This window comes from Dendropsophus ebraccatus, chromosome 7 (genome assembly GCF_027789765.1).
Source record: "Dendropsophus ebraccatus isolate aDenEbr1 chromosome 7, aDenEbr1.pat, whole genome shotgun sequence".
NCBI classification, from domain to species: Eukaryota; Metazoa; Chordata; class Amphibia; order Anura; family Hylidae; genus Dendropsophus; species Dendropsophus ebraccatus.
In genome coordinates, this window is record NC_091460.1 from 125,136,349 (window position 1) to 125,156,298 (window position 19,950).

Genomic DNA, 19,950 nt, shown 5'->3' on the forward strand with positions numbered 1-19,950 from the left:
TACAGAAGACCTCTTAAGGTACTACTGTCACTGTCTGGGGGATTTCTAATGTATTCAGATAACTATTGGATGGACAGTTATAAATATGTATAAATCTTGATCCAAAAAATACAGCAGATCGGAGCAGATTTTCATACATTACACTACGGATCCTGTCTGCTATCTGTTTGAATGGGAGGGCTCGTGCACCTCCGGTCTTCGCTCAAAGAATTGACGTTGAAACCACTGGCAGCGGTGGTCTTGGACAGTGATTGGCTGAGCGGCCGCTCTGAAGCTACAGACGCAGCACCGGGGAAGAAGCAGAGAACAGGAGAAGACCGGGAGCATGGAGAGGTGATGTATAACAGTTATATTACTAAAGGATATCACTAAAGATGTCCATGCAGCCATTGCTAAACGATAACTGAGACGTGCAATAGGCTCAGTAAACAAGCACCAATGTAGCAGATCGACGCTTGTTTGCATTATGATTGGACCATCATTGGCCGTCTAATAGGACCCTTACAGAATGTTATTCGCAAGTTTTAGAGCCATGAGTTATTCTCTTCTTTGCTGAAGTTCAGTGAACCAGCCAAAACATATAGGCTGCTTATTTCTAATAACGTTCCCATCAATGGGTGGCATTGTAGAAAGATAATCAAGGTTATTTATTTCACTTGCAAGTGGCTTTCATGTTTTAGGTGATAGGTCTATTACAATGGCAAAATGAATTTCACTGGCACTGGGGACTGGCATAATTAAAGCGAATGTACCACCTCTATGACGTGGCTCTATTGATTCTAATGGAGACGCCACATAGAGGGGCAGGGTTTCCTCCCATTGGGGACAGACTGGCCCGCCCAGTAGCAGATTATAATAGGTCCTTTTCGGGCGGTAGCCCGGGGCCCTGAGCTCCTGGGGGGCCCATGGCCAACCAAAAAGACGTGGCTACAGTTCTGCCATGATTTACAAAAAAATCGCTGCTTTTTTACCGCCATTTTGCACGAAAACGGGCATCATGACATTATCCTGTACTATGGACACTACGCTGGTGCTGTCAAAGTTTACAGTGTGGTGGGGGGCCCAGGCTTGGTCAACAGCCCGGGGCCTATGGTAAAGTTAATCCGTCCCTGGGCCCGCCTCCAGTGCTTCACTCGCAGCCAGTGCCCGGGAATGGACCACATCATATACGGGAACTAGGCTGCGGTTCAAAAAAAAAGGACCGCGGCACCGGCATCCCCCACTCTATCTATGTAAATATGAAAAAAACTATGTACCAGTAGTACATTTGCTTTAAATACTGTAAAAAACACTTTGGTATTGATCATGATAACCTGTTATAACTTAATTTTTTCTTAATATTATCCCTTTACAGATAATGTACAGGAATTCATTGCTGAACCACATAAATGCATTCTATTGTAATATAAATAATCATAATAGCCCAAATAAAATGCAGCCAAAGTAATTCCTAATGGGTCATTATGTAGGACAATAGTCCTCCGCCTGGTCATCTGCAATTTATGGAAATAAATGATCAGTAAATTACAGCAGTTAAAAATAAGAAAACAAGAAGATGCAATAGTTTCAACATTATAACAAACAAGTTTATAAAACTCAGCAAAGTCAGCGAGTGTAATAACCAGTACAATTCGCTAATGAATAATTCAGTGTCATTATTGAATATAATAAATTTAAGGTTATTCGAGGACAATGATAACACAAGCAGGCGCTGTATGATATACATAATTTATTGGTATAGCTTCCAGAAGCCGTATGCTTTATTCTTTACATTTTATCAACACATGCAAATAAAGCCATCTACTAAGCGAGAGGGTATTGTTCTCTAGAGCTTAGGTTATGTTATTCACTCTCTTCTGTTTGTGTAATATTACATATTTACAAGTTGTAGACTTATGTGTTGGAGGGAAGTAGTTAACATTCAACTCCCCGGATAAAGAAAAAAGTATCATAAAAAAATAGTTTTAACAAAATTTTTTAGCTTTAATAGATGCACTACATTAAAACACAGTGCCGTAGAAAACTGACATGTAATTTTTCTGCAGCCGCTATTCAGTGAATAACGGCCGCAGAAAACCCTGTCAGTTTACCCTGTTGTGTGCTTTGCGCCTGCATCAGAACTCTGCTGCGCTAAAGATAATCCGGACGGTACTGCACGGAACAGCCGGTCTCATACTACATGTGAACATAGCCTAAGGCTGGGTTTACACTGCGTTTTTGCAATCTGTTTTTTTCATCTGTTTTTTTGTAAAAAACACAACACAAGTGCATCCGTTTTGATTAGTGATGAGCGAGTACTAAAATGCTCGGGTGCTCGTTACTCGTGACGAATAATCCCCGACACTCGGATGCTTGTTTTGAGTAACGAAACCCATTGAAGTCAATGGGAAACTCGAGCATTTTTTCAGGGGACCCAAGTTCGGTAGAATGAAGGTCGTGTCAAAACCTGTCAACCTCAGAAAATGATGGAAACACCACGGAAATGGACAGGAAACAGCAGGGGCAGCATGCATGGATGCCTCTGAGGCTGACTAATCGCACTATTATGCCAAATTATGGGCAACAGTATGGCAGTGATCACACAGTGAAGGATTAAAACAGAGGTAGCATATAAACCTCCCCAAAATTTAGCCTGACACAGCATGGCAGTGAGAACACAGGGAACCATTAAAACAGAGGTAGCATATGTTGAACCACCCAAAAACTTTGCCTGACACAACATAGAATTTGACTGTAGCAGTTGGGAAAACATTCCCCACCTCGCCCCCCACCACTGTTTTGAGTTTAAATTTGACTTTTAATTTGGAGTACCATTCCCTGCATCATGTGATGTTCATGGGGTATGACTGTCTCAGCACTATATTCAACATAACTGCAGAACTGGTGTGGCTCAGGCATCCTGGTTTTAATTCCTTGAGGATCTGGCAATTGTCTCATGCAAAGGGATCATCACTTGAGGTCCTGCCTTACTAATGATGTGCTGCCCAACAACTAGAATTGTTATTTGTTTCTTTAGTCTTTAGTTTGAAAAGGAACTGATTTTTTTTTCCTTTTTCCTCTTTAGTTTTGTTATCATTTTATGCCAGCAGACAGACACAGGTCTGTATACAGACACACACAGGTCTGTATGCAGACACACACTTTAGAACAGAATACTGACAAAGTATACCACTCGGTTTTCAAATTGTACAAAAAAAAAATAGTGAGAGAGAGATAAACACAGAATTAGACAGCAAAGTTTGCATTGTTCATTGTAGCACTATTTGGTAATAAAACAAACACGTTAGTGCATTTTTATGTGAAGATTCTTCTCGTATTTTATTTGGAAAGATGGGCAAGGTCAGCTTCCTTCATTTTATTTCCCCTGTTTTTGAAAGGCAATTTTCTGCCATGTTCTGCCCCTTCACAGCCTAAGGAGTATGTATCTCCTTACAGTGCAAGGATCTGCAGGCCCCTGTGGCAGGGAATGGGCAGACAAAACCCAGAAAACAACCCTTAACCCCTTCAAGACAGGCTAATTTTTGTTTTTGCGGTTTCGTTTTTTCCTCCTTGTGCTTAAAAGGCCATAGCACTTGCATTTTTACACCTACAGACCCACATGAGCCCTTAATTTTTGCGTCACTAATTGTACTTTGTAATGACAGAATGAATTTTTGCATAAAGTATACTACGAAACCAGAAAAAAATTCAAAGTGTGGTGAAATTGAAAAAAAAAAAACGCATTTCTTTTATTTGGGGGGAATGTGTTTTTACGCCATTCACCCTGGGGTAAAACTGACTTGTTACGCATGTTCCTCAAGTTGTTTCGATTAAAACGATATGTAACATGTATAACTTATATTGTATCTGATGGCCTGTAAAAAATTCAAACCATTGTTAACAAATATACGTTCCTTAAAATCGCTCCATTCCCAGGCTTATAACGCTTTTATCCTTTGGTCTATGGGGCTGTGTGAGGTGTCATTTTTTGCGCCGTGATGTCTTCTTTCTATCGGTACCTTGATTGCGCATATACGACTTTTTGATCGCTTTTTATTACATTTTTTCTGGATTTGTTGCGACCAAAAATGCGCAATTTTGCACTTTGGGATTTTTTTTGCGCTGACGACGTTTACCATACGAGATCAGTAATGGGATTAATTAATAGTTCGGGCGATTACGCACGCGGCGATACCAAACATGTTTATTTATTTGTTTACTTTTATTTATAACCTGGGAAAAGGGGGGTGATTCAGACTTTTATTAGGGGAGGGGGATTTTTACTTATAACAACACTTTTTTTTTTTTTTTTTTTTTTACACATATACTAGAAGCCCCCCTAGGGGACTTCTAGTATATATACTTTGATCTCTCATTGAGATCTTTGCTGTATAGATATGCTGCAGAGATCAATGAGATAGGCACTCGTTTGCTTTCGGCTGCTGCAGCCGAATACAAACGAGTGCCGAGCCGGGGACGGCGCCATCTTGGACGAGTCCCCGGCCGGCATCAGACAGGGAGATCACTCCTCCAGGACAACGCCCCGGAGGAGCGATCTCCGCCACTAGACCCCAGGGAACGGCTGTATCCGGTAATCGGATGCAGCTGTCATGTTTGACCGCTACATCTGATTACTGTATTAGAGGGCACGGCGATCGGACCGCGCCCGCTAATACCGGCGGTCCCGGGCTACAAGCGGCACCTGGGACCGCCGCGGTTCAGAGCGGGGTCGCCGCGCGGCCCCGCTCTGAACGCCCGCACCCGCGCGAGGACGTACAGTTACGTCCTCGTGCGGGAAAGGGTTAAGAAGAAAGATATTGCCGCAACCTTTGGACAATTTCCAGAGTTGTGTATCACTGAGCCTTATCTTTCCAGAATGAGCAAAACACTGTGCAGTCTTTGTTACAATTTTGTAATAAATTTGTAATAAATGTGCTCAGATTCAGGGAAAGGTCCAGAAAAGAGTTCCTGGGAGCATGGTGGTGGATCTGAATGCCTTCTTTCCCTGGGGGGGCCAGGCTGTGGGGAAGGAGGCTGATCTAATGGAGCAAGGGTTCCACTCCCTTGGGTAGTGTGGGTGGACTGCATGGAAGACTCGGTGGTGGATAAGTTACTGGACACATTATCCGCTATCCACGTGATCACCTGTTCACACTGCTGCGGTTTCAATATAGGTCTACCATGAGAGCTGGGCAAAGAAGCTAGGGAGTGGACGTCTGCGGTGTGCCACTGCTCCCTCCTCAACGGGTGCTGCTGTGTCACCCTGCCCTGAACCACAGCCTCTGCCAACTGCATCGCTTGGAACTCCAAGCCCACGTCCTCATCCTCGTCCTCGACTCTTACCCCTGGGGTTCACCATTTTATGGACACTGCACAGTATGGAGCTTAGGTATGCCTTGCGTATGAAATACAGAAATCAGAAAATATACTAGTGGTCCCACTAGTTTTTGGGGGGCTGTGGGATACAATCTGTTGGTGGCTGCACCTATATACACTCTGTGACACCCCCTTTACACTGTGGAAGCAGTAGTGAACTTAGATATGGCTTGAGCAAGAAATACAGAAATCAGAAAATATACTAGTGGTCCCAATAAAATAGTGCACTGAGCACTTCTTAGGGGTCTGTATGCAGCACCTAATGCCCCCTTTCTGCCAGCAGCCGATCACCACAGTCTGCTGCTGAAATCGCAGTAGCTGCAAGTCCCAGCCAGCAGTCTGTAGTAATACAATTAAAAAATGATTTGAAGCCCTTACAAGGGCTGTTTGGTTGTTTAGCTAGTATTCCCTGCCTACTGGAACACTCCCTCCCTAACACTCTCCCTGACCAGCAGCAGCTCTGTCCCTGATCTCTTCCAGCATGCATGTGAACCAAGCTTTGCCGGCCGCGCTTTTTATATGGCAGGGTCATCTGATCTGGCCAACCAATCGCTGCTATCGACATGTATGGGTCCCACGTGATCGCAGGATGTACCAAAGAGTCTCCTGCATGTTTATTGGCTGAGAAATAGCGCCCAAACTTACAGGAAACGGATGATGAGATTTTCTCGAGTATTGCTAGATGCTCGTCCGATTAACGAGTACCATCGAGTACCCTAATACTCGATCGAGTACCAAGCTCGGACAAGCATTCTCGCTCATCACTAGTTTTGATCTGTTTTTCCATTGACTATCATTATAAAAAAGTAAAGGAGGAATAAAACTTTTTTTTTTTTTTTTTTTTTTTAACAAAGACAAAAATGAGGTTGACTCCGTTTTTGTGTATGTTAAAAAAACAGATCTGTTTTGATCTGTCCTTTTTATAATGGAAGTCAATGGAAAAAACGGATACACACAAATACATCTCTTTAAAAAAAAAAAAAGGATTGCAAAAACGCAGTGTGAACCCAGCCTGATATGTTTTCTTTTTTTCTATGGGTATGATTACAGCAAAACCCAATTTATGTAGTTCATGTAGTTAACGTCCATCATTTTATACACTTTGTGCATTGGACGTTCGTCGTTCCATTGACTTCAATGCATTGCATTGCAGTTGTTTAAATCGCGCCAATAACGGACTTCTTTTAAAATAGAAAAAGCGGAAGCCTTTTCTCTTTTTTGGACGTTGTGTGAACATAGCCTGTCTGTACCATATATGTCACCAGTAGAGATGAGCGAATACGATTCGATCGAGTAGGTATTCGATCAAATATTGCGGTATTCGAAAGATTCGAATTCAATCGAGTAGTGAGGCGAATACACGGGAAACATTCGAAAGCCCTCCCATTGCAGTTGGCGCTTTTTTTAATCCAATGACCATGCAGGGAGGCCGTGAGGGACCCTGGGAGTTAGCACACAGCGCTAAAACGGCGTCTACTCTCATTGGATGGCTGAACCACATGACCGGACGCACATTGCAATCATGTATGTTACACTGCACAAGAAATACGAACGAAATGTGTGAACATTGCCATAAATGTTCGTAAATCGTTCGCAAATATTTTTCCTTCGCAACTGCAGAGAGTGGCATTATACTGCGATTTTGGGGTGTTGAGTGCACCCAGGCATGCTCCCCCCTAATGTCCCAGTGTCATTCCGGAGGTGTTGGCATCGTTTAGGGAGGTTTTATGAGGGACTTGGTGACCTCAAAGTGGTCAAATTTTCATTTCCAAGAGCCACAAATTTTTTTTTACCATAAACTATAATGGGATTGAATACTCGTTTCGAATTTTTCGAAAGTCGAATATTTCACTACTCGCTCATCTCTAGTCACCAGTATACACCATAGTACAGGGCGGCTCTTTTTTCTAGTGTGTAATGGCTATTGATAAGAAGACTTATGGTGCTTTGGTTGTGCCCTGTTTACATGAATGGATCTATACGTACAGCTCTGCTCAAAGACAAGGAGAGTTTATATTAGGGAAAGAGTCTTTGTGTCGTGCGCCCATGTTAACATTCCATTCACTCATCTGCCATTGTCTTCTTTTAATGACGCCACATTCCGTATACATGATTTCACCTGAGTCTCTGGTTACTATGGGAATCTGTAAGCAATGTGGTTGTGTTGCTGCTCAGATAGAAACATTTATGTCTAAACAGCTACGTGTCCCATTGTTGGCACTGAATGCACTTGGTTTAGCACTTATATTTCTAATTTGTATAACTGGAAAATACTAGCAGAGAGGAAATTACTTTAATCTAACAATTTGATATAATACTTTTAGTAATGCTACTTTTTTTAATTGAGAAAGGCAGGCGTGTGTAGTTTATTATTCTTTTACATTTCTATACAGATTTGAGCTTAGGAGGGTGACTATCACTTGGTGGCAGAAAACACATTAAGGCTATGTTCACACTGCGTATAGGTCCGGCCGCATTTCCTACGCCGCTGTACATGTGCGGCTGAAACTACGGGCGTGGGAAAAATCAACATGCGGCCGGATGCGTATGAACCGCGAACACACGCCCGTAGTACAGTTATGCTTCCCTAGCTTGTTTCGAAGCGATCTGGAACCGGTCATTTACTTGGAAAATTTCGCCCAGCCCAATAAAACACACAGAACCTTTTGGATCTAAAAATCAAGTTCAATTTGGCTGAAATAAGTACTTCGTACGGGAGCGCATGGAAATCCACGAACGTGAGTTGGAACATTTCCGTCCTCAAACAATGGTCTTGTTCATTTTTCACGGCGCCGTATACGATCCGGCCGTAAGTTCATACGTAGTGTGCACTGTGTGGCCGTATATCGTATCTTTCAAGCGAACTCATCAACCTCAAAACTACGTGCGTATATTCGCGGTTCGCACTACGGCCGGACTCATACGCAGTGTGAACATAGCCTAAAGTGATATCAGTTCTGTAGCTTACTGCTAAAGCACATGGGCGGAGATTTATCAAACATGGTGTAAAGTGAAACTGGCTCAGTTGCCCCTAGCAACCAATCAGATTCCACCTTTCATTCCTCTCAGACTCTGGAAGATGAAAGGTGGAATCTAATTGGTTGCTAGGGGCAACTGAGCCAGTTTCACTTTACACCATGTTTGATAAATCTTCCCCATGGTATTGCAATGCAAGTCTATGGGACTTGCATAGACATTATATTTAAAGGACAACTCCGACGAAATTTTTTTTTAGCTTATTTAACACTCATTACAAAGTTATATAACTTTGTAATGTGGTTAAATACCCGGTCTGGCCCCCTTTCCCCACTTTCGGACCCCCGACCCCCCCGCCTGAAAGTTAAAGAATGTATACATTACCTATTACGATCGTCACGGTCCTCTTCTCCCGGGGCGGCATCTGGTGACGACGACGTCAGAGCCGGGGGGCGGTCCGGGTCTTCTTCCTCCTCGGCGTCTTCATAGAGAGTGAATGGGACGGAAAAGGCTGCTGGTGCACATGCGCACCAGCAGCCTTTTTATTGGCTGGAGCACATCACATGGCTTCCAGCTTGCTCAGCCCTGATTGGCTGAGGTTGCTGGAAGCCATGTGATGCACTCCAGCCAATGAAAAGGCTGCCGGTGCGCAAGCGCACTGGCAGCCTTTTCCATCCCCAGGACCCGGAAGTCAGAGACATCGCTGGACGGCGGCCGGCCGGCGAATGGAGTGGCGATCGTCACCGGAGGGATGGTGAGTATGGTGTCTGTGTGTGTCTGTGTTTTTTTTTTTGGGGGGGGGTCCCGCCGGAGTTGTCCTTTAACTGCTTCTGGCACCATTCCATAATAGATCTCTTTTTGTAAGCCTACTGTTGCCCATGTAATGTGGTTAAGGGGTAGTTAACCCCCCACTAAGTAGATGCCCCCAGTAGTTATAAGTAGGTACTTTTCCCCTGCTTCCCAGAACACCCCTTGTACGTCCCCACCACATAAAAATTAATGGTGCAGGTCTCAAAGTACAGATAAAGATAGGGAATAACAGGCTGAGATTGGAATACCCTATTAAGGCATCTTTTGCCTACATGTTTTATTTCTTCTTCTTTTAAAAGGGTTATCCAGTGCTTTAAATACAAGGCCACTTTCTTCCAGAGACAGCACCGCTCTTGTCTCCAGTTTGGGTGCAGGTTTGGTAACTCAGTCCCATTGAAGTGAATGAAGCTTAATTGCAAACCGCACCTGAACTGGAGATGAGTCATGCTGTCTCTGGAAGAAAGTGGCAATGTTTTTGTAGAGCTGGATAACCCCTTTAAGTTGCATTAGAGTTACAACATTTAATACCTCAGTTTGCTTACCTGTCTTTGTAGTATGAGCTAGTGTAGTACCAGGAGAATCTGTAGATGTTTTTAAGGGACCTTTAACATAGATAAGAATACGTTAAATAAACATTTTGTTCACCAATTCAGCTCAATAAATAACAATTCATTTGCATTCCCTCACTAGTCTGCTCACTCTCATTCTAGACCTGACAAGCAGTCCTTCCAGGGGAAGGACATTGCTTACTGACAGCAGCTCCCTGTGTACCTCATAGAGCAAAAATCCGGCTTTCCTCCTCCAGACTGTGCTGTCCTGCTGTGTCCATAAGATGGCCGACATGGAGGAGCATGTGACCATGCCCCGCTGCCCAGTGTCATCCATAGGCATATACAGGCTCAGTGGTTAACATTGGGGGCGGGGCATGGTCACATGCTCCTCCATGTCAGCCATCTTACGGACAGACTCACCAGAGAGCAGGACAGCACAGCCTGGAGGAGGGGAGTCTCATTTTCAGTCTCATGGGACACATAGGGAGCTGCTGTTAGTATATACAATAAGTACACTTACTAATACTCTATACTGAATTATTTTACTATAAAGTGGCCAACCCTTTTAACTAAGTTCAGTTGTTACAATGAAAACAATAATGAAAATTATGCCAATGAACTATGTAACCACTACAGGAAAATGCTTGCCGTTCCCTGATTGTGCACCTGTCTTTTATGCCTATTTATCTATAAAGCAGAGTTTAGATCTTATCACTAGAGATGAGCGAACCTGGAGCATGCTCGAGTCGATCCAAACCCAGACTTTCGGCATTTGATTAGCGGTGGCTGCTGAAGTTGGATAAAGCCCTAAGGCTACGTGGAAAACATGGATATAGTCATTGGCTGCATCCGTGTTTTCCAGACAACCTTAGAGCTTTATCCAAGTTCAGCAGTCACTGCTAATCAAATGCCGAACAATCGGGTTCAGATGGACTCGAACTCGAACCCCGTTCGCTCATCTTTACTTATCACCATACATGGATAAAACTCACAGGAAGACAACTGTTGTCCCTATTATTTGCCATGTTTAACTACTATAAGGAACTCCCTCATCTTTCTATTGACTTCACTTGAGAGCCATATTAAAAAGTCCAGGGATAATTTTAGATTGAACAGTGTCCTGTGAGGTATGTTATGTTCAGGCTTTTTTATGTTTAATTGATACAGTCATACAACCATAGCATGCAGTGTTCAAATAACACCACCAGACAGTTGACTAAATAACAGTGTCCAATTAAGTAATGAAACCCCTAAGTACTAAGTGAAGGGGGATATGACTTGGGGAGGGAGTTGGGACTACTGTAGTAGTTATGAGGACATGTTAAGTTACATTTTGGTATTACCTTTTAAGCCCAAGGCAAGGACAATCCCTCAACCATGGTTCCCTGGAGGTTCCTCCCACAAGGGGTCTTTCCTCTAATGAATGCTGAAAAATTACTCTTCAAAAGTTGGGAATTTAATGGCTTTTTATGGATATTGACCAATTTTATTTTGAAATGTTATATTTTAGGCCTTTAAGTGTAATTTTCATTTTAAAAAACTTTGCAGAAATAAATGGTACAAGTGAGTATAAGAAACTATGTAATAGGTTATATTTCACAAAGGAGTTACTTTCTGCACAAGACTGACCCCTACACACACACACACACCTTATCTGTTCATTATCAAGGCAAAGTTGTCTACATCACAGAGAAGCAGAGTGATGACATGTTTGCACTGCCCATTATAGCATATAGTGGGGGGCTGAGGGGGTTGAGTCAGCAGGAAGAGGAGACAACAGCCGATGCAATATACAGACTTCCTGGCCAGAGAAAACCCTTGATTTACATGCTCAGTGCTGGGAACTTTTCAAAGTTTTGCTACAGTGAGGTAGGATCTTGTTTTTAGTGTTTATATAGTGTATAGAAGGCAGCATATGATTGGAGGGTAGTAACCGGGGGCTCCTCATGTACATACACAGGACAGTGCATATTGTAAAGTCTCCTATAATTATTGCTACACTTTTAGAAAAATTCCCAATGGTTACACAAAAAATATCATCAGACATATCAAACGTTATTGATCACAGCGGGTCTCTGCTGAGGATATGACGAGTGCAATCCACTCAACAGCCGTCTGCTCTATTCATCTAGGTAGTCTCAGTGAGATATGGCCAGGGAGATAATGGCACGGCTGCCAAGTCCTCTCCCTGGCTGTGTATCCTGATCATAGTTGGAGTCAGAAGTGAGGCCCTCTGTGATCAATAAGTTTTGACATATTAAATCACATGTCTAGCGTTACATTTCGTAACAGGCACTCTTTAACAACTATGATGTTTTGTGAATTTATTTGGATTGTATGCTTACTTTGGTATGGGTCATTTTGCTAGTGAGTGAGCATCCATCTCATATTCAGAATCCATGAATGCAGCAGTATCTAGTGCAGTTACCATTTCCATGGTTAAGGTCTTTTAAATGGGTACTCCAGTGAAATGTTTTTTCTTTTAAATCACCGGAGTCAGAAAGTTATACAGATTTGTAATTCACTTCTACTTAGAAATCTCAAGTCTTCCCATACTTATCAGCTGCTGTGAATCCTACAGGAATTGTAGTTTTCTTTCCAGTGTGACACAGTGCTCTCTGCTGCCACCTCTGTCCATGTCAGGAACTGTCCAGAGCAGCAGCAAATCCCCATAGAAAACCTTTTCTGCTGTGGACAGTTCCTGTCTTGGACAGAGATGTCAGCAGAGAGCACTGTGTCAGACTGTAAATAATACACCAATTCCTGCAGGGCATACAGCAGCTGATAAGTAGGGGGAAACTTGAGATTTTTAAATAGAAGTAAGTTACAAATTTATATAACTTTCTGAAACCGGTTGATTTGAAATAAAAAATATTTTCATCAGAGTACCCCTTTACTATGTTTCTGATTCTTTCTAAATAAAACAAGTTTCATTGTTGGTATAACTGAATACATAACTGATCATATTTGGCCAGGGCTGTAAGTTCTGTTTATTCTTATGTCTTACACCACTGAAGTCATTAGGTTTGTTGTTTTGAACTAATGTGGCACTTTTCCTTTCCAAAGAATTTCGTGTGCCAAGTATATTACTTGAAGTTCAGGAAGCTGCGAGAATGAAACAATATGAAGCCATTCGAAGCACAGTCAGATATTTGGCTCTTAAATGTATTTTTAACCTTTAAATTAGCATAAGAAAATTAAGAAAACATGGCATATAGCACCAGAGTCATCATATATAGCAATAGTTATGTTTTCTTTTTAACTACCCCTGGGGGATTAACAGCTGCCTGTCTTTGTCCTCTTTACACCTGTTTTAGGAAGATATGAGGCTGTTGATAGAAAAGATGGTCTGTAGACCTCCCCAGGGCTACATCATTGGATTTCACATATCCATTGCAATTAGCTATTATGCTATGAGATAGTATCTGCGGTCTTTGCTGCCATTGTTTACCACTGCTTTCTACATTATCAGCTGCCTTGGTAAATAAAAATGTGCTCAGCCGGGTCGCCGACCTCATATATATATATTTTTTTTTTCTGGACAACTTATCCGATAATAGCAGCCAGCCAACATTTTTTACTTACACATTGCAAAACTTTAATGGATCATAAAGAGCATTGTGATATACTGTCTGTCTACAGTTTAGAATACAGATAGGAAGACATTAGAAGCTGTGAATTGTAAAATTATATTTCAATTTTTACAACTAAATGTGTACAAACTCCTCCACAGACATCAGGTTTAAAAAAAAAAAAAAAAAAAAAAAAAAGTAGACAATAACCCTATTTTTATTGGCTGTCCTGGTGTCATGACAGGACTAAGAGACAACGGACAGGTGAGGCCCTGTACTGTCGCCTGCCCCGCTGTCTCTGCCTACTTACCACAACTGCCCTAGGCAGCAGCAGATAACTGGGCGACAGTCCCTGACCTGAACAAGTGGAAACACAAAAACGCAGACAGGACAAACAAAACACAATGAATCAGAGTCAACAAGCAGGGTTGTCGTGGTACAGAATCGATAATCAGAGGAAACGTCAGGAAGCCAAAAACTAGGAAACCAGGGAAGACAATCAGGATAAACACTAGCTTAGTTAAACTCACAAGTAGGCTCGATCGCAGGCAAGAAATACACATGGGGAGCATACTTATGGAGCCTGGAGTCCCAGCCCCAGAGCATGATTGGGACTGAGACCCCAGCCCCAGGGCAAATACAGACAGCTGACTAGCAGTGCTGGCTGTCAGTCAGCAAATATACATAATGCATAGCTGTGCCGATCGGCCAGGAGCCGTGAAGTCCCGGCCGCAGCAACAAAAAAGATGATGCTGCCGTGTCCCTAGCAACTCACTGGGCCAGTTGTCAGTGACGCCGTTGGTGTGCCACATCCCTAGCAACCGTTCGGGCTAGTTACCGGGGACGCCGTAGGAAGCAGGAAGCCGGCAACACGCTCCTGTAGTGCTGGCCTTGATGGCCGGCTCCTGACACCAGGAAGTTACAGAGAATTGGTAACCATCGTGCTTAGACTGCAGGCTTTAAAATATATGTCCCTACTCTTTAGTCCTCCTCCTCTCTGTCGCTACGTACTGTTTTCTCTCATGTGTATGTTACTTTCATATACTTAAAGGGAATAAATGGCAGAAAAGTGTTCCTGGCTCCAATGTCCTGAACATACTTCAAGGGCTCCGGGGTTTGCCATAAGAGTCTAAGGGCCCTATTGCATGCAACGATTATGTTATATCGTTCAAAATTAAACGATAATCGTCCGTGTAATTGCAGGCAACAATCGAATAATTGTTCATGTGTCGTTGATCGTTCATTTAGATCTGACCCTACAATCATTGCTAATCGTTCGCTGTGATTCCACATTCATTCATTCACTAATCATTCAGTGTAATTCCAAATCGTTCCTTCTTTTGCTGGGATCAGACGGAATAATCGATCATAGTAATGACCTTACCTAACGACTATCGTTCTGTGTAATATGGTGAAGGATTTCAGGCTAACGATAAATATTCTTGTTTGCGATTGTTTATCTTTAATCGTTAAAAATCGCTTCCTCTAATAGGACCCTAAGTCGAGGTTAAAATGGTAACACCTATACGACAGTAATCCTTCATTCCCTTATTCAAATTTTTAAAAAACTTTATATAAATAAGGTATACAAAAAAACCGGTCCATGGAGCCTCAGTTCCGTGTCTCAAAAGACGGGAATAGCCAGATATCCCTCCAGGGAAGAAAAGCATGTTGCCAAGGGGGTGCCTCCCAATGGGGAGATCATCAAACCACCCTGATAGATAGCCTCTTAAGTCCCACTCGGTTGCGAGTATTGGAACATAAATAGGGAAATACCAGGGTGGCTCCTTTTGCGCCAAAGTCTAACTCTGTGGTGAATATTGCGGCATGACAAGGGTACCAAGGCTAGGCATCCATCCACAGACAGCTGTTTTGGGGTATTTGCCCCTCATCAGCGTGGAGTAGGATTCTGACTAATGGGGCAATGAAAAATAGACCAATAAAACACAGCAATTACTAAGATCAGGGACAAAAAAAAACAATGGAGTACTCACTAAAGAGTCTCCACTGATACATTGTCCCCTATAAATTTAAATATGCAAAAAAGGTCTGTGAAGCCTCAGTTACGAGTCTCAAAAGACGGGAATAAATAAGGTATACCTCTTATTATAGTGTACTCAGTGTGTGATTCGTACTAGTCTGTTAACTTCTATATCTTTTTCCAAAGTTTGCCATTGTATCATATTAAAACCTTTTATCAAACAAATCCTACTTTTAATATAAATTATTAAAGGACACACGAGTGCCGTAATTTTCATTGTTCCGGAATAAGCAAATAACTTACCCAGTTTTACTGTGAAAAATGATAAAAGTACAAATAACTTTTTATCACTAATAATAGAAGTTAAATATTTTAACAGTGTAATAAAATAATACAATGCCTAAAAATCTAGATCTGTCACCATTATCTGCATGCATCGTGTTTTTTTTGTTTTTTTTAACTGTATATCATGACGGAATGACAGATTGAATGTATTATTGCCTATCCCTAACAAACACCAAGAGCCGCTCACGATTCTCATTTATAATTCATGGTTTAAATGAATATAGTTTCCTAACTAAATTCTACTAGAATGAGATTTGGAACTGTGTAATGATGAAGTGGATTTATTGATTATGGCATTTAGAGAGCTGACAAATTGAAATTAGAGTACAGCGTATAAAATATAGGATTAGGATGTGTAATATCATGTAATGCGTTGCTCCTTGCTGTATAAAATGTATAAATTAAGTCATTTAATAAAATAAGTGCATTCATGGAGATGCCTATATCAGCAGTTCAGACTTCATATTCATGGATACTTAGAGGGGAAAATGAGACAGAGATATATATAAAATATATTGGATAAAACACTTAAAGGGACACTCCAATTGTAACAAACATTCTGGCGGAATTGTAAATGCGCCACATTTTTGTCCTTTTGAGTTTGACCCCTTAATGACTGCCGATATGGTGGTCATTATGAGTACTTGATCTAGCCCACCAACTTTTTATGGTGGGCCTAGAATAAGGTGGATCTCTGTTGTATCCACCAGGAATGGAGAAATTGGTAACGCTCTAAATAAAAACAGTAGGATTGTTGTATTTAATTAAAACGGTAGTGCGGCTAAAATGTTTTTCTTTCAAATCAACTGGTGTCAATAGGTTACATAGATTTGTAATTTACTTCTATTTAAAAATCTCTAGTCTTCCATTACTTATCAGCTGCTGTATGTCCTGCAGGAAGTGGTGTATTCTTTCCAGTCGGACACAGTGCTCTCTGCTGCCACCTCTGTCCATGTCAGGAACTGTCCAGAGCAGGAAAGGTATTCTGTGGGGATTTGCTGCTGCTCTGGACAGTTCCCGACATGGACAGAAATGGCAGCAGAGAGCACTGTGTCAGACTGGAAAGAATACACCACTTCCTGCATGGGGATACAGCGGCGGATAAGAACTGGAAGACTGGACATTTTTCAATAGGAGTAAATTACAAATCTATATAACTTTCTGAAACCAGTTGATTTGAAAGAAAAAGATGTCATCTTTAATCTGTCTCCTAAAAAGCTGTAAAAAAAAGAATTCCAAAACGGTACTAAGAAAAAGTACAACTTGCCCCGCCAAAAATAAGTCCTGATACATCTATATTAATGGTAAAAAAAATTACACCACTTGGGTGGCAAACATGGAAATCTGAAAAGAATTCCCGCTGGATGGGAGAGGTGAGTTACTGATAGTTTGTTATATTTAATTGTTTAGAGCCTTTTAAAAAAAAATTTTTTATTTGGATTACCTCTGAAGCAGCAGACTTTGTACAAACCATAATGTGAATCAGTCCTAAATATTTTGTCCACCACTGTATATATAATATATTCTGAGAACTTATGTACAGCTATAACTGATAGAATAATAGTATTCTATTTAATTCTATTAATTATAGTTTTGTATATTAAAGGGGTTGGCCACTTTATAGTAAAATTGTTCAGTGTACAGTATTAGTAGGTGTACTCACTGTATATACTGACAGCAGCTCCCTGTGTACCCCATAGAGCTAATATCAGACTCCCCTCCTCCAGGTTGGAGTGACCATGCCCCGCCCCCAGTGTCCTCCATAACCATATACAGGCTCAGTGGTGGACACTGGGGGGTGGGGCCTGGTCACATGCTCCTCCATGTTGGCCATCTTATGGACAGAATCACCACAGAGCAGGGCAGCACAGCCTGGAGGAGGGGAGTCTGATTTCAGCTCTATGGGGTACACAGGGAGCTGCTGTGCGTATATACAGTGAGTACACTTACTAATACTGTACACTGAACAATTTTACTATAAAGTGGCCAACCCCTTTAAGTATTGAAAGATGTTGAATCACAGTTCCATTATCAACAATTTAGCTACAGTTTCATGACATGATACCATATAGCAATGGAAAGAAAACATTGTACATATAAGTAAATACCTGTAGGTAGTGACTGTGCAGTTGTCGCTTGGCTTTCCCCTTCCCCAATGACATTATTTGGTAATGCTATATAGTAGTGAAAAAGAAGGTTAGTGCATAAGGTATGAATAACCAGAACTTCACTATATCATCACAAACTGGTGAAGTGTCATCTATATATATTTGCAGTTTTATTAACACAATAACAACAATTTAATTAACTTATTGTGTATACATTGTATTTATAGTAATGTAAAGAAGCAACATAAACCTTATACCTTCGCCCATTACTGCCTAAAAACAAAGCCTGCAGCTCCCTATTTCAGTTTACATAGCATCATCCTGGGACAGGAAATGTTCTATTTACATTCAGGCGGCTGAGTTTGGGAAGCAACCCACTGAGTGCGAGAGCTTTGCTGGGTAGGGAATGGTTTCCTCTGTTTTAACCCTAGTGACTTGTGACCAGTGAAGCTACAAGTATTGCGGCATTCTGAAAAGAGTACAGATCAGGAACAATATTATAAGGATTTCAGTGTGTGTGTGTGTGTGTAAGAATAGCACAAGATATGTACTAGGTGCACCAGGGGTCCTAAAAATTTTGAGTTAAAGGGATATTCCTGAAAAATCTACAGGATAGGGAAAAGTAGGAGATCAAGGGGGGTCTGACCCCTGTACCCCCCGAGGATCTCCCCCTAGCTTCTGTATTATGAATAAATAATAAATTAATGAAATATGAAGGATAAGCTTAAAAACTATTTTTTTTATTAGGTATGCATTAAAAAGTACATGATCAAACAAATATTTACAATAATTTACAACAATCTCCAAAAAAGTATCAAGCCATAGGAGAGGGCTACTGGTCAGTCCGTCTTGTCATGTCTAGGAACCATCTGTCTGTTATCCACAGATATAAATTATATCCAATATTCCAACACAACAACAGTTAACCCTGCCAACTCCCAGCTACCATAGAGTGTCAATACACCAAGAAGAAATGCTCCTGCCCCCACTCAACCCCTCACTCCCCCCTCAACCAGCCCCCCCTCACTTCACCTTCACCCCCTCAACCAGCACTCCGAGCCCCCCCTGCAGGAATATTCCCCACACCAGGTGCTATCTGTTCTGCTTGGAGGAGGCAGCGCTGTCAGGATGACAGTGAGGCAAGCTGAACTCATGTGCATCCCGCTGCGGCAGGCCGAGACAAGTGACGTCACGCAGCAGGACGTGCATGTGCAACGTAACTGTCACTTGGACTCAGGTGGATCGTAGGACCTCATGTCAGCGCTTCACTGAACAGGGGCCCGGGGATGGTGACAGCGGCGTGGATGCAGGGCAGAGTCAGGGATAGGTGGCGGTGGAGTTTGGCTGCAGCTGGCGGGATCCGGAAGGGGGAGCTTTTTTATTGGTGGTCATTGAGAGCAGTCCTCTTATTGACAACCAGGGAAAGAGTTGTTTCTTCCAGAAGTGCGGTGGGAGCCGGAGAAATGGCGTCGGGGGGGCGCATGCAGCCCACGGGCCGTAATTTGGGGACCCCGCTCTAACGTTTTGGTCACTAAGTGTCTCCCTTCTCTGCGATCTGCTGTCCACTGCCTGTTATGGAATATCCGACTGAAGATGCAATGTTACTAAAGGTAAATCAAGGCTTCCTACTTATCATTCAACACCCATAAAGCTCAAGGCAGCTGTCTCTTGTGTAAATATCAGTACCTACTTCTGTATGAAAACAGTACTTGAGTGTGATCTTCCTCCTTCAGCTTCTCAGCAGCAGCTCAGTACTGTATGTAACCTCTTCCTTGCTGTAATGCTGTCTCATTTCTGCTCATAGCACCTTGGAAATGTAGTGCATCATTAACCCATTCTTGTGGATAGGGGAAAAGTAGATTTTTCCATGAATACCCCTTTAAATAAGGATATTACAGTGATCTATTTATACCTTAAACTGTAACTTTAACAGGCGGTATCCCACTATGCTTAGAATTAGGGATGGTCCGAACCTGACGAGGTTCGGGTTCGTATGAACCCGAACGCTCGGCAGCAGATTCCCGCTGTCTGCCCGCTCCGTGGCGGATACAGCGGGAGGAACGCCTGGAAAACTGGAAAACAGCCTATGGCTATGGCTGTAGCCCAGTTTTCCAGGCGGTCCTCCCGCTGTATCCGCCCGCTGCACAGAGCGGGCAGACAGCGGGAATCATTACGAACCCGAACTGAACTCGGTTCGGACCATCCCTACTTAGAATGTATAGAAGGTTTCTATACAACCATAGAAGGGGATT

General features: G+C 42.3%; 1 protein-coding gene across 2 annotated transcripts in view; it reads right to left on the reverse strand.

Moving 5' to 3' along the window:
* The window catches only part of LOC138797019 (endomucin-like), a 68,553-nt gene that overhangs the window by 42,684 nt on the left and 5,919 nt on the right, over window positions 1-19,950 (reverse strand). For both annotated transcript variants that reach the window (XM_069976798.1, XM_069976797.1), the window contains exons 2-3: window positions 17,699-17,764; window positions 9,684-9,743 (exon numbers count right to left, since the gene is read on the reverse strand). In XM_069976798.1, the coding sequence (XP_069832899.1) occupies window positions 9,684-9,743; window positions 17,699-17,764 (126 nt within the window). The remainder of the gene's footprint in view (window positions 1-9,683; window positions 9,744-17,698; window positions 17,765-19,950) is intronic.